Source organism: Kwoniella europaea, chromosome 2, assembly GCF_036810445.1.
Source record: "Kwoniella europaea PYCC6329 chromosome 2, complete sequence".
Lineage (NCBI taxonomy): Eukaryota > Fungi > Basidiomycota > Tremellomycetes > Tremellales > Cryptococcaceae > Kwoniella > Kwoniella europaea.
In genome coordinates, this window is record NC_089488.1 from 1,928,468 (window position 1) to 1,953,235 (window position 24,768).

Consider the following 24,768-nt stretch of genomic DNA (forward strand, 5'->3'; position numbering starts at 1 on the left):
TCAGTATCATCACTTCAATCCCAACTCTGATGGTCGTCAAGAGACGTTCTCATTGATACCTATCCAACACAAGAAGAATATCTCACATTTCGTTCTTCCCCTTAAATCAGATTCCTTACAAGATCCATGGGATGTCAGAGCACCTGATGAACCTTCGAGAAGATTCGTGAGCAGCATCAAACATATACAAAGGGGTTACATCAAACAAGCCTCAGAAGAGTTTAGAAAATTCAAAGGTATTCGTTCTTTCAGATTTAACAATCGTGCTGATATCTGGGGATATAATCCCACGAAGCACAAGACTTGCTTGGAGGCTTGGGCAGTACTGACGACTTCCAATGAATATCTTTCCCATCAGGGAAGGACAGATGAATATAATGGCTGGATTCATGATCGATCAATCGAGTACTTGCAAGGCTATGCAGAATAGTTGAAAGGACAAGAACAAGTTGAAGCTTCAGCTTCGGAGCTAGCTCTGGCGATGAACACAGGGTCAGAAGGTGCGAATCAGTATACACCGTCCCCTCACGGCTATGGACGATACCACGGTGGTGCTGAAGATTCTTCAGCTATTGATCAGAGTGATCAGACCAATTACATTCAAGCTGGTGGATACTCAATACCACAATCAGCAAATAGCCTCTCATACTATGGTAGCTCGAGTCTTGGTCCTCTGCAGGCTAATGTATACCTTCTTCCGCATCAAATCAAATACCAACAAGCTGCAGTGGAGGATCCATGTACCACCAACAACGCTCAGACCTTGCCCAAACTTTCGTACCTCAAGCTGTCCAACACCAGAAGGAACAAGAGTCTATTGGCGAAGAGCATGTGACAAGATTCATCGATGATATGCTGGACAGCTGCCTCTAGATACCTTCTCTGTTAGAAAGTCTATACAGACAATATAAAGTGACCAGCATGTACCCCCTGCAAGAGGCTCGAGGGGAGGGCGGAATCCATAGATGTTTAGAAATATTTTGTTCCAACGAATGCATTGATAGAGGTGAACCCGAGGTACAAGAACTGAAAGGTACAAAGTTCACATCAGATAATGCTGCATTGGAGACTGACGACAGAGGACCGAACGAGGGAGCTCAGGCTCTTTGATAATGAGGAAACACTGTTGTTCTCATGCAGCATTTGAGCTTTGATTGCAAAAGTCCGATCCATACTTATAAGCCAAAGCGGCACTTGCAGCAGCGACGGTAGCAGCAGCAGCTGAATGAACCACCTGAGATCGTCTACTTCTCATCTCTGGTAGTTTGAAACTATCAGCTAGCTTCTTATGAGCATCGATGAGGGTGCTGAGAGTGCTGCCAGTAGTAGACAAGAGCGAATTGGTAGTGTCTCGTACGGAGGAGATGATACTTTGAGAATTGACTTGTACATCACTTTGTTCTTCATCTTTTTTGGTCTCTGCGTCGAGCTGAATGGTTCTGTGGGAGTCAGTAGTGGATATATCGTCGTATTTGTCCATTGTGAGTATGATAGAGCTGGATGAAAGTCAAAGTGAACAAGAACGGAGAACTGAGTTTGACTGAGATGATGTAGGGCGCGAACTGCTCAGAGTGAGACATTTATACTTCGATTGAGTGGAACGACTTCAGGTATGATATTCACGGGAACTCTTTTGAACTTGATCGTAGTCCCTCTTGCTCCATTCACTGATTGTAAGAACATATCCCACCTTGACACTCGAAACTTATCCGGCCGGATCAACAAGAACAATCCCAGTCCCTCGAGATCAAAGGAAGGGATGTCAGGGTGCCTGGACATCCCAAGATAGTTCAAGAGGCTTTGACATACATCGACCAAACCATACTTGGAGATGACAAGATATGCTTGGTAGTTATCGACAACAGGCTTGATATCTTATGATCCATTTGACGAAGACGAATGTTCTCGAAGCAGTCCACATTTGAGCAGACCTTATCAGATCGTTATCAGCTCGGACCGGATTTTCACCGAGTGCGGAATCCCGCGGGCTGCTTTCGTGTCTACGACAAGTCGATAACCGTCGGGTCTATGAACGACACGAACACTCATCATGTTCTGTCTAGGTGGGTATATGTTCATGCATTGTGCTGCACTGTAATCAATCACAGAGAAAAGGGATATGATCATTGTTATTAGTTTATGCTTGTAACTTACAACCTTAATAGTGTAATTGGACGAACTCAGTCAATCAGTCACCCACCATGTCTCTTGAGCCCTTCAAGTGAGTTGTCATTCAAGGTCTTAACGGGAGCGAATACATAGCTGAGATTCTGACGGTCGTGAACCACCTTCAGAGTCTTGCTCTTCGATTGTTATGGAGTGAGCCAACTTCTCGTTCCATTCGCCTTCCTTATTCGTGTCTGCTAATCTTCTCTACCCGTAATTGATACGATCACAGACTCTCATTGTAAGTCTCACCTCTTTCAAATGATCCCCTTTTGCATGCATGATAAAGCTGACAAGGGGTTATGGTAGGACTGGGAGACAGGGATGTTAGAGAACTTCACACCTCTCCTCGATCAACCTTCCGCCCCGAGCAGAGATAGATTATTTGAAGTGCTAGGTCCTATCGAAAATAGGATCCAGGATGAGCAGCCCACGATGCTCTATTCGGAACTGTGAGCCATTCAGTTTCCTATATCTGGCTGATCCTCTGCGCCAATGGAGGGCATATGGGATGTTGACTGTACTGCACTGTACGTAGACTCGCCAAAGTTTATATCGAGACTGCCGAAAAACTGAATCTCAAATCTGATGAAGGTGAGGTCTCCACACCATGCCATGAATGAGAAGTCGGAATCTGACCTGAAAGGCTGAAGAATATTTTGGGTTTTACTACAGCTCAAGCCAAAGCATTTGGCAACTCTATTCCTTCATGGCCCGCTTTTGCAGATTCGGCAGATGCGCTGAAGAAGCTTTCAGAGGCGGGGTTGAAGTTGGTCATTCTGTCCAATGTCGATAATAAGAGTTTTGATGGGTGAGAGCGATATACACTGTCCAAAGTTGGATATATGTGGTGTGAACTGACTATTAATGGGGGATAGATCGAAGAAGAGATTGGAGAAAGGTTTTGCCTTCGATGCTATTTACACCGCTGAGAAGAGTGAGTGGTTTTCTCCCAAAGCTTGACATAATTACCACTCAAATACTAAGTATACACCATTGGTCAACTGTCATATCGCATGTTCCCCCTGGGGACTATTCCGCTGATTCAGTAGATGATACCGCCTTGGAAGGAAGCTAGAGCTGAATAGCACTCTTCATCGAATAGTCGGATCATACAAACCCTCTTTGCGGAATTTCGAATACGCCATAGAGAACATCAAGAAAGATTTCGGATTGGAAAAAGAAGATATTCTGATAGTTGCTAACTCCAAGTACCATGATGTTCAACCGTAAGTTATAGGATTCCTTGCAAAATCCATTATTATGATGTATTCGTGCTTACGATGTACGATTTCATTGTGCATAGAGGTCATAAGAAAGGTATCAAATCAGCTTGGATAGATCGAGAGAGAGCTTTCATGGGTGTATCAGCGTATAAGGATGTTATACCTGATTATCAATTTCAAAGTATGATGGAATTTGCAAATGCCGTCATCAAGGATAAATCCTAGATGGTTGACCATACTGTAAATCGTGTACATGGTATGTAACAAGGAATGCAAAGGAAAATTATGATGGAACTTATGTAGATATGAAAAGTAAATAAATAATAAATGTTTGACCAGACATATGAATTTGCTGTAGCGTTTCATCTTGATGAACGACCATCCCTGAGATAAGTCATTGGACATCCTTTCCTTTCATCAGTATATATAAAGGCTTGACTGATTAAAGGTAGGAACCAACAATATCGATATTCCAATTTATCAAGAGGTGAACAATTGAATTTATCAAGTGTCATTAAGAGAAATTCAACACTTGAATTGGTAAATCTCTTCTTTGGTGAGCTACTGACAGGAGATAGATCACGAGGATCAAAGTAAAAGAAGAGTGCAGTCAAGAACGATCGGAATTTCATAACAAGATGTCAAAAGCCCCTCAGATGCCGTCAGAGGTCAACATCCTCAAAACCAAAGCGGCCAATAAAAAAGGACCTGGATCACTGGACGTAGAGACAGTATGGCCCAAACCGGAATTTGTGAGTTTAGTCCGATCATCTTAAACAAGGGGCTGAGGCTGCAGAAGAACTAATTCGTGGTTGGGTGTGATTGATGGCCCAAGGGTCCAAGTACGACGATAGACAATATAACTAAAGAAGGTAAAACAGTAACTGAATTCATTGTTCCTGCTGGATCGATGTTCTCCTTAGGTGCTGCTTTACCAAAGTGAGTTATAATCATCCGAATCGTTTCGTTATGGCCCGTCATGAGATGGGATATACATGCTAAGTACTGTTTTTCCATATCATATAGTCATACTGTGTTGAAGTGGGGCGCATATTTTCCTCCTGGTACAATGGTGAGTGAATTGAACTTGGAGGTCTCGAAGTTCAGCATCCATACTGATTGCTTGTTATACTGATAGTTTCCCGACGGCGTGTTAGTACCCATACACGCAAGGATGGTCTCTGTCCAGCCTCTCAAAACGGTCGTTCCTCCTACCGCACCCTCGGAGCCAGTGTGTATCATCATGTAGGCTTAAGTCCTATCACTCCGTCAGCTGTACCTTAGTCCTCTTCGGGGTCTGCAGCTGCGATCCAGAGATTCTTCGGTGTGCTTATGAGCTCAATGCATTAGATATGTATATACTAGACCTTATCTCCTGATGTCACAGACACAATCGGTTCCAAGCTCGGCGGAGTATCTACTGGAGATGGGTTCTCGCTCCTCTTCCGTGATGAGAAACCAGTTGCGTACTGATTCAATTCGATTAATGAAATTATTCTGTTGAGTTAAAGGATGTGCACTTACCCTATCTCTGAAACCATGATGTCCAGGTAAGTATTCAGGCTGGTTTCTTGCGTCGAATTCCTCGTGATCCTCAAATGTCGGCGGTGGCCCATCATCTTGTGCAGTCTTCTCCATCGTTATTAGCTATTACATCGATTAAGACAATCAGTCACTTCATCTACGGATTGAGCGAGACAGACTCACCCTTCTTCCCCATTTACCGAAGTCTTGCACACTCCCTTCATCGACTTTGAGCTCTTTCATACCTTCTACAACAGGTACATCCACTTCTTGGTAGTCTTCGGTTACTGTCGGTAAGAAGAAAACCAATCTACCTCCTGGGACTAAAAGCCATCTTGCTAATTGGACCAGATCCAAGGTAAGATTGGCAAGTTCATAAGGTCTAGAAGGTGGGAGGTAGCCTGGAAGTCTATGTACATATATCGCGATCAACTCGGATTTTCACACTGGTAACAAATGTGCACAGCTCACTCACTGATGCGAATATGTCCCATCGGGAAACATGTATGGCTCATCTCTCAATGGCTTTCCACCTTCTTTACGACCCAGACGTTTCGCTCCTGCCCTCACACCATCTGTAGCGTGATTATGTGATCAGCCCGGTTAGAAATACGGTGAAATCTGCCAGAAAGCTGAGATAGTATTCACTCACAAGGTGGATCCGTTATGATAGCATCTACCCATCCACCTCTTCGTATAGGACTTTTCGTCACATCATAAGTCAGACAATCTAAGAAAAGGTCTTCTGTACCGTATTGGGCTGCTGCTCGAAGAATACCAGGTTTGACTTCTTTTCCTTTCGCTATGCGATGATAGAATACCGAATCATCAGTATCGTGATCGCTGCACACTTTCCGAGTTCAACAGACAAGGGATTTGACTCACATTTCCCTCGTATCTGTCTACCATCAATATCACTTCCCATGACATACGCACCCCAGTGAGCAGAAGCATAAAGCATCGAACCTGTTCCGACGAACGGGTCATAGACGATTTTACCTGGTGCAGGCTATACACTCGAACCAAGAACATCGTCAGTGCTCATTTTTCATAATGTCATCTGAGCTTGTGAGGAATCATGAACTTACCAAAGCCTGACCAGCCATTAGGAAACCCATATGCGAATCCATCGAGGTATTTCCATAGTACGCTCGGGCTTTCACGTCGTGCTTGGCAGGTAATAATCTACCTTTACCGAATCCCACCTAATACCCAAACCAGCTGTGAGTCAGCCCAAGATGCCTTGACATTGTGTATGATATTGGTATAATGACTCACTCGTCGTCCGAAATAGACATGTCGGAATTTGCCATCTCTTTTATACCTTGCTTCACTCGTATGGGCAATTTCAAAGTCGTCTAATGATCATGGCTATCAACCTCGACTTCAATCTCACCACGAGAAACGAGTATACTCACAGTCTTCATATATGACAAATTCCACTTCTGGATCTTTCATCTGAATCTTACCTTTCAAATCGGTATAAGCGAAACTTTCAACTGTTTCGCTGAAAACACAATTCAACTAGGTCAGTCGCGCAACACATTTCTCAGAATGTTAGAACTAACGTTGTTCTAGATTCTACCACCCTGTGGTTGGCCCCTTCCAGCGTGAACTTGAAACTCTTATATTCATATGGTTCCAACACCTTGAGATTCCCTCGCATTTGATCATGTAGCTCGGAGTAGGTTGTTCCTGCGGCATATAGCTCACTCGCGGATCTACAAATAGCATAAGCTTCGTGGTACACCCAGAGAAAGTGGCCTGGAGTCAAGCTTACAAGACCAGAGTGTCTCGTTCTAGTATGTGATGTACATCTTCTTCCTTTTCCAGCTCAACGGTTAATATCCCCCTGTACTTGTCTTTCGAGATGAACCGTATAGGGAAGTTGAATACCTGCGATATGGACAGGAGGGAAGGTATTCGGAATGACTTGTGCTCGAGAGATATACGGAGGATGTACTGGGGCATGGCGATGGTTGATCTGCTGATCTAGTGAGTTGATATCGAAACGTCGAGTTGATGCTTTTGATTTTGTTTCAACTTTCAACTTTTCTCCAGTTGAGTATCAGGGTATGGGATCAACAATGGGGTCTCCACACCACACGACCACCGTGGGAAGATAAGCAACAACGACCGTCAATGTCGAGTATCATCATGACGAAAACAATGGTTGAAATGGTTGAGACGAGATGTCTTCCTCTACGTCTGCTTTTCAACGCAAGACAGGATGACAGCTCAACCTCCAGATGGTCCCATGCAGAAGAACGGCGAATCATCAACATCTCGCGGGATCTACCTACCCACCGACCCTGCTCCACCTCGACCATGTCTCACGACTGACTCTGCCGTAGCTCGATGGCATACCTCGCCTGGATTCCGGGCGTTCTGGGGATGGATCAAGAGACGCTCTGAGAGGATCAAGGGTAAGGAGATACTCAGAGGAGACTACGAGGGAGGTAATGAGGTCAGCTACCCGTATACGATTGCTGCCCGATATCTTTAGCTGACATCGTGAGGCTGTGACGATAGGGTATCAAAACTTTGATGGACATGTTGAACAGGATGATGGATTGGATAGATGAAGTACCGAATCAACCTCAGAGTAATCAGCGATTTGGTAATTTGGCTTTCCGAACTTATATCAAATTGGTTGAAGAGGTAAGCAAGGTATGCAAGACGTACACCAAAGCATAGAGCTTATACGATCGATGTTCTTAGCGAATACCTTCATTCTTCACTTCTCCTTCTGTACCATACACACTACCGGCTCAAATACTACCTCTCTTACTCAACTCACATGCATTCGGTCATCCAGTGAGAATAGATTATGGTACAGGGCACGAACTGGCTTTTGTCATGGGTCTGTATACCTGTGTGATATCTGGGTGGATAGGCGGGGAAGGGGAGAAAGAGAATGAGGAGGATGAGCTGATATTGAGGGTATTTGCAAGGTAAGTGGGAAAGAAGGAAAAGTTTATAGGGTCACACGAGGAATCATGATAAGGATGTGGCTGATAATCTCATCCGTAGATACCTTGACTTGACAACACTGCTTCAAAAGACATATAGGTTAGAGCCAGCTGGTTCACATGGAGTATGGGGATTAGACGATTATTGTTTCTTACCGTGAGTCGGATCAATAATACAGCTAAGAAACTATAGACGTATATCAGTTTCAAGATGAGCTAATTCTCTGATCATTTTGTCACCTCCAGGTATTTATTCGGATCAGCCCAACTCCTAGGTAAGTGTATCATCCCATCTCTGTACTGTACAAAGCTAATACCCCAATACACATGAATGTTCCAGACGGCTCTCTCACACCCACTCAATCCCTATCCCTCGCGTCCACGTACCAATCCGTTTTAGAGATCAAAGACTTCTACACCCTCTCCTTATACCATCTCTCCCTCTTCAAATCCGGTGCGGCCTTCTCCGAGCATTCACCTTTACTCTGGTCCCTGTCGCAGATGAAAGATTGGGTCAAGATCCACGGCGGGCTGAGGAAGATGTTCATGGCTGAAGTGGTGGGTAAGAAGGTCGTCGTTCAAGGTTTATGGATTGGAGGGTGGTTATGGGGTGATGATTTACCTGAATCAACTCAAAGGGATGATGTTGTCTCGACTGGAATAGGGGGAAGAGCAGGTTTGGATGGGACGACGAAAGCTCCTTGGGCTAGGTGATATACATTGGTTGTAGAAATACAAAGTGTATATAAAATGCATGGTGTATATTGTTAGAATCAAGTCACGATTTCCCTTCTTTAATGCGAGTTAGGTATACGATATTATACCATCATACTTTTTATCAGCTCTATCACCTCCTCAAGCTTATCTTTATACTCCTCGCTTGTCCATTCAGTCCCGGTCAAGATCTCCTCCAACTCATCAGGGAGCTCATCATATGTAGAAGAAAGTTTGAGATACAGCTCTTCGGATGTTATCGCTCGTATCTATAACATCCAGTAGAGTGGTCAGCTAATTACCTTTCAAATACAACCGGAAAAAGGCAAACGCACTCTAGGGAATTTATGACCTAAAAACAGACTCAGATACTCTGCAGATTTCATCTTTAGGTTGGCAGGTAAAGTACTTGAGAGACACGATGTCACTCTGAAATGATAACATGACATAACATCAGTCATCATATCAAGCATACCGAGACCGTCAAGGATGATGAAAGATTCTCACACTCTCATACAAGTCGTTATCCTCTCTATGGATTTGATATTCGGAATTCCTTTACACGCGATCAACAGGATATCGTTACATCTGAAAAGGTAAATCTTAAATCAACAATTGCAAATCGGATGAAATTTCAAGTTAATTACAATTTAACTCACAATTGTTCTTCGTTGTTATTTCCATTCTCACCTAAAACCTCCAACAAGCCATTCTCAAATAGCTTCCACAGAGTTTGTAAAGTCGGTATGAATATCCTATTGGAAGTATAATTCTTTTCAAGTAATTCCAGTAGATCTCCTAGCACTGGGGCTATTAAGTTGGGATGCTGGGTCAAATACAATGAAAGAGGTTGGAATGCTGCATTCGACTATATTCCATTTTCGAGTTCAAGCGTGAGCTTAGTTATATTCGTTTATGGGTCAAGACAACAGCTCACCAGAGTGATCACTTGACTTCCCACAGTCAGGATCAATCCCGCTATCAACTGTTCCCTATATTTCGTTTGAAGGATAGGCATCGAGGAGGTGAACCATTCTTTCTGGTCCACGTATCGGAAACCGTCATTCCTATTGATAATGAAATGTTCGCGTCAGTATGATTGCCATAGCCTTATCGAGTGAGCAGAATGGAAGATGAATACAAAGGTTGTTTTCGCTGCAGCAAGGGAATCAGCGGTCGGCTTGTTGAAATGACTCACTCCAGCTGGCGTAGATTCATTTTCATACCATCCATTCCCTCCCATTTCCAGCCTGCTTCTCTAAACTTAGCCAATGTCCTCGCGGCCTCCCCTCTTACAGACTCAAGTTTTTCTACACCCTGCTTGATAATCCTTCCTATCAGATCGTCGAAAGTCTCTTCAGAGACTAGATTCAACTGTGGATCAAGAGTAGAAAGTACATTCCCTATCGATATGAGGGATTGAACTCTGACCCAGGAACCGACGTCCCCTCTTTGATCCGTGGTGTAGTCCCCCAAACCTTGAAGGAAACTTTGTAGAATCGAAGTAAGTTGAGTAGGTGTCACTGCATCAGATGACTCTGTATAAGCTATACATCATCGTTGATGTTATACCGGAGCTATACTTGCCTATCATACCCCCATCTAATCTTTGTATAGCTACATCACCTAAAGATCGGACCGCCGCTCTGCGCGATTCGATATCGATCTTCTCGGGCTTATCCAACAACTCCAATAGAGCTTTGATCGCTTTATCCGTCAAAGGTGAGGGTGTTGGAGGGTACTTGATGTGCCCCAGCGCTAATGACGCAGCCTGTCTTGAAGCGACTCTAAACGACTTCAGATCCGATATCAACCTGATTAGAATAATCAGCTATGGGGTAGCAGCAAAAAAAAAGCTGACGGGCAGCTCACTTGCTGATATCCTTTTCTGGTGACCTCCATTCACTCAATTTCCCATACACCCTAGCGACAGACTCGTGTACTTCCGATTCTCGATGTTTCATCGATAGTTCTAGGTGCTTGTCCAATACTGATTGAGTCGAGGGACTCGTTATTATGCTTTGGTTCAGTATCACGACGAGTAACGAACACACGGAAGAGAATATGTCAGCCGCTTGGGACGATACGAAGGATGCTGGGCGGATCCTCGAGAGTGCGTCGAAGATCTGACGCAAATACAAACATTAGACGCTATCTCGTAGTCCCGGTCTGTTCGACTGACCGTTTGTCGCCGCTGATCGTTCTCATCGAATGGCTCTGCGATCTGCGTGAGGGCTAACAAAGCACCATGGACGTTGACCGCGTCCAAGGAAGGTAATTGTTTGATCTACGCCATGACATTGTGAGCTACATAACATTGGTAAGCGAATCCTAGCTTACCTCTCGATCTAGTGAATCTTGTACATCTCCTTCATCACCAAGTTTCAGAATACTATGTAACGCCTGAGCACCTTGTATCCGCATGTTGGTATCCCAATGCCTCAGAGTGATATGATGGAGATGTTCTCGCATCTTATCTCGATATACTTTATGTCTATCTCGTAGATCAGCTTTGAGCCGCTATGTAACTCGGAAGAAGGTCAAGCCTACATAGCTACAGCCGGAGCGGCAATTGTAAAAGCCATTCTTCGCACGCTGACAGAATAAAAATCCGTTTTACCCAATACATCGATTCCTTCTGGATACAGACCCTGAAAAGTATACATATTAGCTTGATTCCTTATCCTGCATCATAAAGGATACAGCTCACCAATCTCCCCACACCTTCCTGGAAAGCAGCGCTTGCTGCTCTCCTCACTCCCACTTCCCTATCAAACAGTGCCACACATATCAAGCTTGTAGCCATATCTTCTGCATAGGCTTTGATCATATCCGGTGGACAGGCTCGTGATAATGACCAAAGAAGGTAAGACGCTGCATCTCGAACATTCGCTCCTATCGAATGCGATGCTCGACGAAGATCGAATGTTAGTGCCTGTGATCGCAGACGCTGATCAGCTGAATTTGATCTATATGTAAAACCTTAACTGACCTTTACGACCCATTTGACTGCATTTCCAATCTGCTCTTCCTCTTTGATGAGACCTCTTCTGGCCATTTCAGCCAAAGCCAAACATACACCATGCCATCTCGCTTCCCCCCGAGTAGTCTCCACTCCTCCGAATCCCATCGTACCGCCCGTACTTGACGATCCTCCTGGATCAATCACCGTTCCGAAGGAAGTAAGAATGACTGGTTCCTCCTCTGTACCGGAGAATAGGTCTACGACAGCTTCTACGATTTGAGAAGAGAATGAAGAGGGAAGTAGCGATGAGAGTCGAGCTAAGTATTTGGCTGAGGAATAACGGACGATCGTATCCTTCATCATGGTCCGGTCAGACCAGGCTATCCAGACTTTGCGGTTACATGCACAACTCACTTTGTCAGATAAACCGCCCATGAGATCATCTAGCCATTCTTCCAGACCATCCGGTAAATCTAGATCTGAATTATCTTCACCGTTTGGAAGGATTGACACAATCAGTATGACTCCTACAACGGAGATCCGCAATTAAGGATAAAGCCTTACCAGACATACTCTTCCTGATCTTCGCTAACCATAACCTGCCTTTAGCTTTTATAGCCAACTTCCGTATTAGTCCTGATCCAGCTGCGGTCCTCGACCCTTGTAGATGCGGCAGAAGATTCTCTTCTATAAATCCTTCCAAGGCTGGTAGATGGCTGGGTTTCAATAAAGAAGGTAATAAAGCCATAAATTGCAATAGGGATGAAATGAAATGAGCTTCCAATTCCCTTTCTCCCTCTTGGATCTCCTTCGATGCCCACTCTAAAAATCTTGGTAGACCCTGGACAGTATCTTCTCGAGAGTATATTCGAGCAAGAACTAAAGCTGAATAGGCTCCTTCCAACCCCGGCCGACTGAGTAAAGGTATAGAGAGCAGTATCACTTGTTGAGCTAGGGGTGATATCTTCGTGGAGAATAGGATAAGCGACGAGGGGAGATCTATACCGTACATTGTCGATGGAGGGACAGCAGAAGAAGAGGAAGAAAGAGCAGTCAAGTTGAATGGTACCGTTAGGAGCAAGGCCAGCCAAAGAAGTAGGATTGCTCGCAATTCCCATGATTCACTTGAAGATATTATAGGATGATGTTGTTTCGATGGAGTCGTAGAGGTTGATGCGGATGTAGGAGGGGATAGAAGTGTTATTAACATTGGTAAGTTCGGGATGGAAGATGGGAAATGAGGTACTACGAGCTCTTGTCAGCTGGGATGAACCAAGAACGAAGAGGGACAACTAAGTTTACCAACTGCTTTCCAACCTCTGACTTTGACTATCCAATTAAGCAATCTACCAAGTCTTGCCAACCTGTTTGGATTGACGGTCTTCTTGATGTCGTTCTCTTCGTTGTTGACTAGAATACGCAGGTTCGCGCCGAGCAAGTCCATAAGCGGAGGTACAATCTCATCTAAAGAGGGATCCAATAATCCAGGCAAAGGGAGATAATGATCGAGCTATAACTGCATGAGCTAACTGAAGCATCCAGGAAAGGTCAATAGAGAGAAGCTCACTATCGTTCCTAGATTGTTGACCAGCCCTTCCTCATCTTCATCCTCCTTGGGACCAGACTCTCCTGTAATGTCAATTTCCAAGAACCGACCTAGCAATTCGAGGAACTCTGCTCGGTGAGCGAAATGGGTGTATGTGGGGTCGGAGTCGTCCTCCAATGGAGCAGATGCCAGATCTTTGCTCATCTCGAAGTACTCTAGATGGACATATCAATTTGGTTATATCCCAGGAGGTGAAGGTGACTTGGTGAGATTCCTTGAAAGACGGAGACGAGGAAGGGACTTAAGATATTCGAGGACGTGCATCCATCAAGCATGAATTCCATTTCCGCCGGAAACTCTAGGAACATTACCCGAGTTTGGGTGTGGATGCCACGCGAGAGATGGGAAAATCAAAATAACAGATGGACGCGTTTCCCAAAGTTGAACGAAAGCTAAGATGAAAGAAATCAAGGATGAAGGATGATTTCGAGTGCTTCCTTCTTCCTCTTGTGTTGTACAATCTATACCGATCTCGATCTAGAGCCTACTCTGTCCAGCCGATACTAACATGCCGATACTCGAAGCTCCTACTCCACCTCGAGCCAACGGACATATGAACGGTACCAGTCCCTCTAAACGATCTCCCACTCAAGCGCATTACAATGGATTCACCACCTCGCATTCGATGCAATCTATAGCTTCGTGCTCTACAACCGCGCATGAGAATGAGTTGAATGGACCTTCAGACCCTGGGATAGACGATGAGAGGATGAATACGGATCAGGAAGAAGAGGAAGAAAATGATGATTCATTCTCAGAAGCCAGTGAGGAAGAAGATGATTATCCCAATGTACATGGTGAGTCAAGTCAAACAACTCGGTTCAAGAAAGGGACCAATCCTCACCTGAGCGACTCTCATCAGTCGAGGTTCGATTATATCCCGATACTCGCATATCTGATCATTCAAGGATCGTATACTGGGTGAAAGAACATATTCTGTCGGATGTTCCTGAACTATTCTTGGGATCGTATTTATCGGGATGGGATAAACATCAGGAACTAGGGGCACATGTAGAAAGAGTATGGATAGAGGAAGGTGGTACGTCCTTATCTGACCATAGCTAATCAGCAACACCAAGTCTGCTCGCTGATAGTCGGTATGAACAGATCAACGTACTGTAGATACGAAACAGGCGGATTTGAATATACATGTTTATCAACCGAAACGACATGAATATATAGAAGATTTCAATAATGAACTGGAAGGTGAGCTATCTTCATATCTGAAATGAAATCATTTCTGTCTATAGCCTATAGCGGGGTCTCCTTATAATTTCTTATCGGATTCGCTCTGTTACCTGATACTGACCAGGTTGTATGATGTAGATTACGATGATGAGGATACTGTCACTGCCGGGTCAATGAGATCATTACCTTCCAACGAACTAGATGGTTTATGGCAAACGTGAGTTTACTCTCCAAATCCCAATCGGAAGGGATGGTATACGCAGACCTAATCCAGATGCTACGTAGATTGATATATTCCGATAATCTGAAATCCCGATTACTAAATTTCTGTTATTCAACAACGTTCTTTTCTGACCAAGGAGTGGATTCCAATATCATCGCTTGGAATAGGTGAGTTTGTGCATTCCTCCTATTCCCTATTTATCAAGGGGAGACTTCGATGAGCTAATGATGGATTTCATTCTGTGTTAAAAAGGGTGATACTTCTTCATGGTCCACCAGGTACAGGTAAAACATCATTATGTCGCGCTTTAGCCCAAAAGATAGCAATAAGGATGAGACCAAAGTCAGTTGAGTGTTTAGCTGATCTTGTCTGTTTGGTATCTTTCAGCTGATAATATTTTGATCATATAGCTATCCACAAGCCAAATTGATCGAAATCAACTCACATTCATTGTTCTCCAAATGGTTCTCTGAGTCTGGGAAATTGGTTCAGAAGCTGTTTGATACGATAACGAAAGAGGTGGACGATGATAGACAGTTTGTAGTGGTCATGATAGGTCAATTTGCCTATCAACGCCGCTCGAGCGAGGTTGTCGTAACTGATAGGTTCTCATTGGGTTCTAGACGAGGTGGAATCTCTCACTGCTGCTAGAGCAGCTGCAATGACGGGTAATGAACCTTCCGACTCGCTGAGGGTGAGTTCTTTTCGTGTTGTCTTGATTCTGCCGAGTCAAGTGAAAGCTTATATCCCTGCCTATAGGTTGTCAATGCGTTGTTAACTCAATTGGATCGATTGCGAATAAGGAAGAACGTGTTAGTCATGACTACGTCGAATCTACCAGATGCGATCGGTGAGTCCGACTGCGATATAATCAATCAATTTGTGACCGGAATAATAAATACCCAATACATCCATACTAATATTGCTATTTTTGTGATTAGACGAGGCATTCCTATCGCGTGTGGATCTATCGGAACTCGTCCCTCTCCCACCAGCCGAAGCTGTCTATTCAATCCTCAAGGGATGTATAGATGAGATGATGCATCGGGATATGATCAAGAAACGTAAATTATTAGATTACAGGAGAGCGTCAGATTTCTCAGGTATGTGGGAAATTCGGAATAATGATAAGATTCAGAAATACAGTGGGGGATTGGCGGCGTTAGCTGATAGATGTTATGTGAGTGGTTTGTGGTTTCAATGTAACATAAAAAATTCATCCAGGATATCTCGTCATTATGTATTTGCTAGTTCTTGAACTAATGGTTTGATCTCAAAATTTTGAATATAGGAATTGGAAATTTCCGGTCGAACGTTAAGAAAATTACCTGTCTTAGCTCATACCAACAAACTCAGTTCGACTTCTGGGAAGGACAGGAGGAGGACGTTGGGTGCTTGGATAAAAGCAATGTTGGATATTGTAGAACGTCAATATCGGAATGGTAAATCAACGTCAGCGAAAGAAGGACCAATAAAAGATGTGGATGTTCATAGTCATAATCATTCCCATTCTCATACACATACCAAGAGTTTAAGTGTTGATAAGAGTCAGATTGGGATGAAGATAGCTATGGAAGAAGGTAAGGATTTGAGATAATGGTGAATATGATTGTGATTTATATGTCGATATGAAGTATAGTATATCATATGGGATGTGGGAAATCGTATATGTGGGAGGTATTCAAATTCAATTCATCTGTATCACATTATAAATCATCTACGTTATCTCAAAATATGCATGTCATGGAGTTTCGAGGTGATTCACCTCCATTATTGGGTATATCTGATTATACGGTTGTATATTCTATACATACAAGAAGTAGTTCATCCTCATTCAATGGTATTTACATGTGCGTGAGGTTCGTACAGTCATACATTTATACAGTTATACATTCAACCTAGCTTCTTTCCAACCCTCATCCTCATCTTCATCCTCATCTTGATGGCCATCCGTACATACATCTTTATCTTTATTCGACTTAATCTTCTCTTCGTCGACACCTGCTGTATTCTGCTCATCATCCACCACTTCCCATTCATCTACTTCTACCTCTCCTTCCACTCCGTGGTCCAAGCGGGAAGACTCATTCTCATTATTGTCTTCCCGCATTATTGAAAATCCTTTTTCTCCTTCTCCTTAATGTTCATAGTAGAAGCAGAAGAAACGTTCCTAGTTCTACCCGTACTTGTACTGGGTGTAGGCGTAGAAGCAGCAAGTTTAGTTCGTATTGAAGTTGTAGATTTGGGTTTATTGAGAGCAGGAGTTTTAAGTGTTTGAGATGATGATGTTGCTGTTTGAACTTTGTCTGGCGATTTACTCTTACTTTTACCCTTGTCCTTGTCCCTTTCATTTCCGGTTGGAGTGTTATTTTCCTTTAGATCATCCATCGAACTTGATACAGATATACTTATCGGTACTTCCCCTTCGACGTCATCATCATCTTCCTTGACAGCCTTGTTTTGGTTCTGGTTTTGCTCTTTCTCAAATTCGATATTCATCTCTTCGGCAGTAAGGTTCATCTTATCTATCCACCTTTGGAGTAAGTTGGCGTTATCTACTTTTAGGAGTTTATTTTGTTGAGAGAGGGAAGAAAGTTCGAGATTGAGTGAAAGAAGTTCATCGTTCAGTGTCTGCGTGAGGTCATTGATTTGCGCAAGGTATCGGGGAATCGAAAGTATTGGATGGTATAGTATAGTAGTTGAAGAGAAAAAAAAAACAAATGACAAACATGATACATCAGCATTGCCACAAAGTGTGAGTCGCTCGGCTATCGCTCATGCTAACTCACCTCCATATCTTTATTCCTCACTCTCCAACGTTCTTCCCAATCCCTATCTTTCCTATATGCATTATCCCTCTGATCCCTCAATTCCCTGAGTTCGTCTCTCAACCCCTTGACTTCCTCATCTCTATCTCGCAGGGCATCAGCCATGGAAAGCTGTTTGTTCTGAGATGCCGCTTGAGTACGATAAAGTGTGGATAGCTCGGAACGGAGGGAGGTCAGTTGCGCGTCGAGATGCGATAGAAGGGCTGATGAGCTGCGAAGTTGGTGAGTTGATCAGCGAGAATTGCTTGAGGTTAGGTGATGAGGAATCGCAAACGCGACATAGTAGAGGTTTTGTATAGAAAGGTCGATCCCCTCCGAGTAAGAGAACTTACCCCTCAGCTGATGATGGGCCACCACCGGATTTGGCCAAAGCCCTATTCCGAACTTTCAACTCTCTCGCTGTTTTAGCCAGCCTGCGATCTGTATATGCATATAGTAAATACGATCAGTCAGTTCGCCCATACTTGATAGAGGCTGTTGCATCACTGTACCCACACTGATCTACAATGTCCTTGTATACTTCATTCTCCACTTGCTTGGCCATCAACCTCTCTTTGATGGTATTCTGCCATTCCGGTGGTCCGTGCACGAGGGTCGACATTGGTGATGTGATGGGTGTCGGTGGGTGGTCAGGGTGAAATATTGCAAGGGGGACGCCTACTCGTACTTTTCTCTGGTATCTGACGTCTGCTAGGCTCTTGGTCACCAAGTTGTAGGAATGAGAGTAGTAGTAGTAGTAAGTTATCGTCGATGCGCATGTAGAAGAGTATCTCTCTCGTGAAAGATAACCGGGTTCATGTATCAATGCACCATGTCCAGAGCGGCGATCTCCGGTAACCGAGTGATGTCAGCCTCAGCACCGGACAGTTACCCGATTGAGTAATTGTCGTACTACGCTGTGACGCTGGACCATGATACAACATCCATCCATTTATCCCTTTATCTTGCCACCTAATTCAACATCCCATACAACCATACATATACATATATCATCACTCTTTCATACTCTATACTCGCTCGTCATACCACCACCTCAACACAATGGCATCAAGAAAGAAGGTCTTGTTGAAAGTGAGTGAGCCTTCTTAGTTTCCTCCGGGCCATACCCGACCCATATTCACGGGTGTGGGCGTATTATCGATGTGAGCTTACGTCTTTGCCCCTATAGGTGATCATCCTCGGTGATTCTGGGTGAGTAGTATAGATATCTTTAGCATTAAGCCATATCTCAACGTTGTCCTGTTGTCTTCCCATATCAAACGACTATGTGATCTCACTCAACCTTGCTAATCCGCTGTTATCATCACGATAGTGTCGGTAAGACCTCCTTGATGAACCAATATGTCAATAAGAGATTCTCCAACCAATACAAAGCTACCATCGGTGAGTCAATCATCAACTATTTTGCCTAGAACCAACAGATGGATTGAGCTGATAGCTACGTATCATAGGTGCCGATTTCCTGACTAGGGAATTAGTAGTAGACGATAGGGTAGTTACCATGCAGGTAAGTCATGTCTTCCATCTTCTTACCTACCACCATTATGATGAGCATCTTCACTGACTGTGATATCCTCGGTTAGCTCTGGGATACAGCCGGTCAAGAACGATTCCAATCCCTCGGTGTAGCTTTCTACAGAGGTGCAGACTGTTGCGTATTGGTGTACGACGTTAATAGTAGTAAGAGTTTTGAGGCGTTGGATGGATGGAGAGATGAATTCTTGGTTCAGGTGAGTACATTTCGTCGATGCTGTTACTAGATTTAGGAAAGAGGAGAACTCAATGTGATGTTGGTTGGGAATGGATAATCATGCAAGGACGAAAAGTGGAAATAGGAAGGGGGAGGAGATATGCACTATTCAATTCCCATAGTCTCAACTCATTTCCGGAGGAGGGAGTCGCTTGAGAATGTAAAGTAAAATACCATATACTGACATACAACTAATCAGGCCTCACCACACGACCCCGAAAACTTCCCATTCGTAGTACTGGGTAACAAGATCGATATGGAGGAATCCAAACGAATGGTGGGTTATTGTCGAAACTTTCTTACCACACTCCTCATCAGTTGTCTGTCGCATTGCTCATGTCCTCCTGCATGATGAATAGGTATCCCAAAAACGAGCCATGACATGGTGTCAAGCCAAAGGGAATATACCTTATTTCGAAACTTCCGCCAAGGAAGCTATCAATGTCGAACAGGCTTTTCAAACTATCGCTAAGAACGCTTTGGCTCAAGAGGCAGAAACGGAATTGTAAGTGTACCTGTATATCCGACATGATTGGATTTGTGAAAACCAGAATACAATACTGATATATCTATATATATGATACAGATACAACGATTATCCAGATCCGATTAGAATCGATTCTGAGAATTCACAAAATTACGGATGTAATTGTTAATTCTTCCCTCTTTCCCTCTCCTTTCTTTGTTTTTTCTACTCGTATACCCTTTTCATTAATTCGGTTCTTTCTGTTTCTCTCTTCTCAACCCAACACATTAATACTTTTACTTCTCTCCTAAAATATACATTTTATATGTTACGGAATCTAATCTATTTTGATTTCTGATTTTAAGATAAAGATAAATGATTTAGATGAATGTGAATGCTACCTTTGCCTGATTGAATCAAACATAGGATTACCATTACAATTTGATATGATATCCATCAAGCGAACATTGAGTGTGTGATCGAATTGTGAAGATCACTTCACATTAATTTTGTATTATACATCACAGTAAAATACAACATTCAATTTTTTTTTTTGTCAGTTTCACTACAAACTAGCACATTCACATTCACATCCCATAACAGGACATTTCGAATGAGGTAATCCATGCCCGTCTAATCCACCTTCGAACCATGGTAAAATATGACTTGCATGACCTTTTTGACATACAACGACAGAGAGGTAAAATCAGTGCACGAAATACCCATCCAGCCCGCAGACAAGAGAGGCATTGAACCGAATCACTCACCTCCATGTCGACATGTCAGACAACATACATAAGCAGCATCAATCGTATCTGTTTAATACGACCTTAGTCCCGCCCTTAGACCGATGATTTTTTAATGACAATCGACTCACCTGTAATATGTTCAGGATGTTCTTCCTCTCCTCCAGTCAATGGTGGTGGTCGTTGTGGATCAACATGCATCAAGCCTATTCAGCACAACGAATCATCAGTCACCATCACCATTTTCGGCAACATGCCATGAAGCAAGCGTTATTTGTGATAGAGTTAGACTTACAAATCACACATCTTGGTAATGCTGCCGAGCAATACATGCAAGTTGTAGTCTGATCCAAAAAAAAAAAAGGTATTGATTATCAGTCGTCCGTCATTGTTTGTTTTGAGATCGAGTCCTACTTACCCTCTCACTTGGCCATCCTACATTCACATTACCCCTTATAGCGTGTTTACGATGTAATCTACTCTCAGTCTCTTTCGACAACAAGTTATTACATCTATGATCAAGAGATCGCACTTCAGCAACAATTCACACCAAAAAAAGACCAAACTAAAACAGACGAGTGGGAGAATGGAGATTGCAATAATGGTGTGATAGAATGGCAAGGTTACTCACACAGGACATCTCTCCCCTATACTTCCCACTCCCAGTCCCTCATCCCCTCCACTACCACCACTCAACGCTCTTTGAAGTTCACCCGACCTGACATCAAATTCACATCTCTCGCCCCACATCCCCCACGAATCAAGCATATCTCTATAACATTCTCTCCACCTTTTCACTATCTGTCTTTCATCCTTGGTCAACTTGTTCAAGGGGAATAAACATGATAAGATCGATACAGTCTGTATATCACCTGTTCGAGCTAGGTACCTTGATAAGAGGGATATACCGGGTCCTGAAAGTCCAGTTAGAGCGAGGAGATGAAGAGAGTTGGAACGGGTTAATCGAGATAATCGACCGCGTAGGAATATCGAAAACTACCAACGACGATCAAATAATCTCAGCCCAAATCACAAACTCATACTATATATGGTTTACGAATCATGCTAGACTCACCTCCCTATCATCTAGATGTTGTACACCCACACCGATTCTATCTAACAAAGGTATCCCTTCTTCCTCCAGGACGGATTCCCAATCATCACCACCTATTCTACTCAGAATAGTCCTCACGAAAGGATCATCAACACGATTCACCAATCCTTGCCAGTGTGAATTGAAAAATTCAGATCCTCGAGCAGACGCAGATTGGGTCATAAATCCTGCTATGGTCGAGCCGAGTAATCGATGATGCTGGTCTACAAACCAGACGGCGATAGGTCAGCACATTGCATAATTACCAGGTAAGGTGGAGATATGGTATCTCGATGGTTGCTCATTGCGTTCCCAATATGTCAAGATGTGAACCCACCTTCACTAGCCATCAGGATCGATATCGTTGCAGCTTCATCCCCTGCGAAATACGCTCTGAAAGCAGCTTTGGTCCTTTGTCCACTTGTCACTAGTCTATCGACGAATCGAACGCTCTATCAGCTCATGAACTTCTTTTATGACCTGTATATCTGAAGAGTAGGTACAACTGACCTATCCAATTCATCTTTCGCACTCTCTCCATTCTCTCCACAAACACTTAAAATCAACTTCCGCAATTCCATCTTTTCCCCTCCTACAGCAGCTCTCACCGTACCTGGTCGACCAATCCCTCCGACTTCTTTCCGCCTGTCATTCAAACTTTCCACAGCTTGGATATACTCCCTATCCAATTCTGTATCTCCCCTTCTATCAGAGGCTTTTCGTTCTCGGTGAGTCGTAGCTGGCGTTGTGGTACCTCCTCCGGGCATAGGTGAGGAAGTTTGTCTGGAATGTGCGGGTGTAGCAGATTGGGATTTCAGTGAGGTCCACGCTGCAGATGTGGATGATTGACGTAATGGAGGATGGTAATGTTGATGCGTATCAGTTAAAGTTGCAGCTGAATATATGGATGAAGGTGAGGAAGGTTGATTGTGTTCGTTTGATATGCCGAACCATATGGGATAAACACCATGATGAGTTAGGTTGTAGCCTCGGTAAGAGGATAAGGAAGGTGACATGACATGAGTGAGATCTACAATCACCACAAGGGTTAATCAGTCATTATTGATATTCTCCCAGATCGCCAACTTACGATCAATAAACTCCCATATTCCAGCTAGACGCTCTTTACCTGGATGTCTGGTAGCTATAGCCGCATTCAGTAGTAGCTATACAGCCATTTGCATCAGTATCCCAACAAGTTCCTATAACACGCGCCGCACTCACATCATCCAATCCATATCCCTCCATCGCTCTCCGTCTCATCACCACACCTACATCACTTCCCAATGTCCTCCTCCATCCCTCCCAGCCACCTATGAGTTGCTCATTATCATCTACCAAATCCCGCTTTTTCGTGCCTTCGTACCATTCCCTCAGACCAGAGATACTTCCAAACGGTGTTCTATCCAGTCCTGGTGTAGTCGAGCCGAGTAATGGTGTCGGTACAGGGGAAGAAGATCTTGACCGCTCAGCGATCAGTTGCGTCACTCGCTCGGGGGCAAGCTGGAATCGATTGGCTCTATGGATCGGTTCGGGTTCTTCTGGCTCGGGGCGTGAGGGTGGTAAGGGTGTGGTAGGTGATTCAGGCTGATTGGGAGTAGAGCTTTCCGAGATTTCGTCGGGGTTTAGGACTCGTAAGGATGGTGCGCAAATTGCGACATCGCCTTGGGGTCCGCTGGCGAACTACAAAGTGCAAACAGCATTGTCAGATATAATGATAGACAGAGGTCGGTGAAGTGGTGATAGGACTCACTACTGGGGCCGTTCCTATAGGACCTATACCGATTGTTCCATCTTTCAAGACGAACATGACGTCCCCTTGACCTTCCTCTGACGGAGCGAATGTGAAAGAATGTAGGTTCTGTCTGGGTTTGACAACTAAGGCAAATCAAGGAGGGTCAGCTCAACTTGATGTCATTACATACAAATGGGATGCGGTATATCGCAAAAATGATTGGATAAAGTATTAATAATTCCAACTCACTCTGTCTCATACCACCCAATGTCACCCATTCTTCAACAACCTTATCCTCCTCTACTCTCTTCCCTTCTATGATCTCCCATACTCCCACACCTTTATCTCTCGTCCCCACACCCAGCAAACCATCGTTGTTCCCTTTTTTCCACTCCAATCCAACGATACTTCCAGCTACGTCAAAATTCAATATCTCATATCCTGGTTTCTTAACATCCCATAATCTGACTATTGAATGGGTATTCGCTCCAGCAGGTATAATCTCGTAACTTGCGAACAATCCTTCCTTCTGTGTAGATGGATTGGGAGTTAGACCGTTAACAGCTCGAGTGGTCCATTGACTACTTGATCCAATTACTGTCGATCCTTGAGCACCTGGTGAGCTCGCCTGATGCTGGTTTTGTGATTGAGAAGGTGGAGAAGGTGATCGTAAATCATATAACCTTATAGTCTTACCGCTCACTGAGGCCAGTAACTGATTAATAGAGTTGGGTAAGAAAGAAAGAGAATTGACATTCTCGGATGGACAATAATGTTGAATATGTCTAGGTTCCGAAGAGATATTGATTTTGGCAGTCAAGTTTGTGATTTCCAGACGATTTTCTATAGATGGTCTTTCCCATTCCTCCTCTCCATCTGGAGGTATACCCGAAGCGGAGATAGCATCTGCAATGTCCCATATCAATAGGGAATATTCCGATCGATGTTTTTCGTATCCTGTTGCGAGGTAGTTGGAGTCAAGTGAGGAGAATGCAATGGACGTTACGGGTCGGGAATACTTGACGTTTAACGTTGCGAGGGTTGATGCGGGTGAGGATAACGAGGAAGACAGTGGGAGTGAGAGGGTTGAAGGTGATAGAGAGAGGAGGAGAGTTTTACCGGTTGATAGACCTGTAGCTAGTATGTTTCGATGAGTGGGAAGAGGTGACCATGCCATTGACTGAGTCCAATATTGATGTCAGTAAGATCAGGAATAATCGTTAGAGAGGAGAGCTACTTACTCGTATTTGTCCGACATCAGTCTGTAGTCCGACCATGCCCATCTCTCCTTTCTAGAACAGATGAGCATCCGTCAGTACACGATCCACTTTTATGTAGAGGAAATCTTACTCACCTCCCTCCTCCACTCGTACATCTTCAAATCACCAGAGACATTTTGAGAGACCTGACCTCCGACGACGAACCTCGGCGGGTAGGAGGAATGTGGGTCGGCGAGAGCTATACGCCGTATCTCTGACGAAGCCATGGCGCTTCTCTCGTTTGGGGTATTTTAGCTGCAAGTCTGGGGATCGTGAAGAGACAAGATGGGTGTAGATGAAAGTGGGG

General features: G+C 43.9%; 11 protein-coding genes across 11 annotated transcripts; 6 read left to right on the forward strand and 5 right to left on the reverse strand.

The window, feature by feature from the left end:
- Positions 1-481: 481 nt before the first annotated feature.
- Positions 482-835, forward strand: V865_007056 (uncharacterized protein; the record flags this gene model as incomplete). The annotated part of the gene is made up of 1 exon (XM_066230811.1): positions 482-835. One exon carries the CDS (start codon positions 482-484, stop codon positions 833-835), a length of 354 nt encoding a protein of 117 aa, XP_066086908.1.
- A 297-nt stretch (positions 836-1,132) lies between these two features.
- V865_007057 (uncharacterized protein) lies at positions 1,133-1,480 on the reverse strand (the record flags this gene model as incomplete). Its single annotated transcript, XM_066230812.1, has 1 exon — positions 1,133-1,480. One exon carries the CDS (start codon positions 1,478-1,480, stop codon positions 1,133-1,135), a length of 348 nt encoding a protein of 115 aa, XP_066086909.1.
- A 721-nt stretch (positions 1,481-2,201) lies between these two features.
- Positions 2,202-3,617, forward strand: V865_007058 (haloacid dehalogenase, type II; the record flags this gene model as incomplete). The annotated part of the gene is made up of 8 exons (XM_066230813.1): positions 2,202-2,221; positions 2,295-2,319; positions 2,476-2,618; positions 2,705-2,760; positions 2,842-2,977; positions 3,045-3,103; positions 3,272-3,395; positions 3,473-3,617. The coding sequence occupies 8 exons, from the start codon at positions 2,202-2,204 to the stop codon at positions 3,615-3,617; spliced, it is 708 nt and encodes a 235-aa protein (XP_066086910.1).
- A 413-nt stretch (positions 3,618-4,030) lies between these two features.
- V865_007059 (uncharacterized protein) lies at positions 4,031-4,641 on the forward strand (the record flags this gene model as incomplete). The annotated part of the gene is made up of 4 exons (XM_066230814.1): positions 4,031-4,144; positions 4,228-4,331; positions 4,419-4,464; positions 4,531-4,641. 4 exons carry the CDS (start codon positions 4,031-4,033, stop codon positions 4,639-4,641), a joined length of 375 nt encoding a protein of 124 aa, XP_066086911.1.
- Positions 4,642-4,753: 112 nt separating this feature from the next.
- On the reverse strand, positions 4,754-6,887 carry V865_007060 (uncharacterized protein; the record flags this gene model as incomplete). The annotated part of the gene is made up of 11 exons (XM_066230815.1): positions 4,754-4,861; positions 4,917-5,039; positions 5,100-5,325; positions 5,392-5,491; positions 5,569-5,718; positions 5,802-5,925; positions 6,005-6,121; positions 6,195-6,274; positions 6,335-6,423; positions 6,485-6,637; positions 6,697-6,887. 11 exons carry the CDS (start codon positions 6,885-6,887, stop codon positions 4,754-4,756), a joined length of 1,461 nt encoding a protein of 486 aa, XP_066086912.1.
- A 259-nt stretch (positions 6,888-7,146) lies between these two features.
- V865_007061 (uncharacterized protein) lies at positions 7,147-8,602 on the forward strand (the record flags this gene model as incomplete). The annotated part of the gene is made up of 6 exons (XM_066230816.1): positions 7,147-7,383; positions 7,449-7,577; positions 7,638-7,870; positions 7,950-8,045; positions 8,135-8,163; positions 8,229-8,602. The coding sequence occupies 6 exons, from the start codon at positions 7,147-7,149 to the stop codon at positions 8,600-8,602; spliced, it is 1,098 nt and encodes a 365-aa protein (XP_066086913.1).
- Positions 8,603-8,706: 104 nt separating this feature from the next.
- Positions 8,707-13,317, reverse strand: V865_007062 (uncharacterized protein; the record flags this gene model as incomplete). The annotated part of the gene is made up of 17 exons (XM_066230817.1): positions 8,707-8,871; positions 8,938-9,031; positions 9,110-9,190; positions 9,262-9,470; positions 9,540-9,669; positions 9,801-10,140; positions 10,199-10,416; positions 10,475-10,728; positions 10,785-10,889; positions 10,943-11,096; positions 11,153-11,253; positions 11,313-11,537; positions 11,595-11,921; positions 11,982-12,055; positions 12,132-12,812; positions 12,870-13,077; positions 13,135-13,317. The coding sequence occupies 17 exons, from the start codon at positions 13,315-13,317 to the stop codon at positions 8,707-8,709; spliced, it is 3,549 nt and encodes a 1,182-aa protein (XP_066086914.1).
- Positions 13,318-13,681: 364 nt separating this feature from the next.
- Positions 13,682-16,181, forward strand: V865_007063 (uncharacterized protein; the record flags this gene model as incomplete). Its single annotated transcript, XM_066230818.1, has 11 exons — positions 13,682-13,970; positions 14,036-14,212; positions 14,281-14,379; positions 14,500-14,578; positions 14,647-14,751; positions 14,837-14,926; positions 14,995-15,140; positions 15,208-15,278; positions 15,344-15,434; positions 15,526-15,764; positions 15,876-16,181. 11 exons carry the CDS (start codon positions 13,682-13,684, stop codon positions 16,179-16,181), a joined length of 1,692 nt encoding a protein of 563 aa, XP_066086915.1.
- A 512-nt stretch (positions 16,182-16,693) lies between these two features.
- V865_007064 (uncharacterized protein) lies at positions 16,694-18,013 on the reverse strand (the record flags this gene model as incomplete). Its single annotated transcript, XM_066230819.1, has 4 exons — positions 16,694-17,215; positions 17,374-17,623; positions 17,745-17,832; positions 17,908-18,013. 4 exons carry the CDS (start codon positions 18,011-18,013, stop codon positions 16,694-16,696), a joined length of 966 nt encoding a protein of 321 aa, XP_066086916.1.
- Positions 18,014-18,453: 440 nt separating this feature from the next.
- Positions 18,454-19,818, forward strand: V865_007065 (uncharacterized protein; the record flags this gene model as incomplete). The annotated part of the gene is made up of 8 exons (XM_066230820.1): positions 18,454-18,483; positions 18,581-18,603; positions 18,725-18,795; positions 18,864-18,919; positions 18,996-19,142; positions 19,362-19,439; positions 19,522-19,667; positions 19,749-19,818. The coding sequence occupies 8 exons, from the start codon at positions 18,454-18,456 to the stop codon at positions 19,816-19,818; spliced, it is 621 nt and encodes a 206-aa protein (XP_066086917.1).
- Positions 19,819-20,193: 375 nt separating this feature from the next.
- Positions 20,194-24,688, reverse strand: V865_007066 (uncharacterized protein; the record flags this gene model as incomplete). The annotated part of the gene is made up of 15 exons (XM_066230821.1): positions 20,194-20,303; positions 20,396-20,443; positions 20,506-20,580; positions 20,670-20,718; positions 20,793-20,886; positions 21,006-21,370; positions 21,450-21,691; positions 21,805-21,899; positions 21,978-22,497; positions 22,558-22,633; positions 22,692-23,150; positions 23,221-23,345; positions 23,452-24,382; positions 24,444-24,494; positions 24,557-24,688. 15 exons carry the CDS (start codon positions 24,686-24,688, stop codon positions 20,194-20,196), a joined length of 3,372 nt encoding a protein of 1,123 aa, XP_066086918.1.
- Between the last annotated feature and the right edge of the window lie 80 nt (positions 24,689-24,768).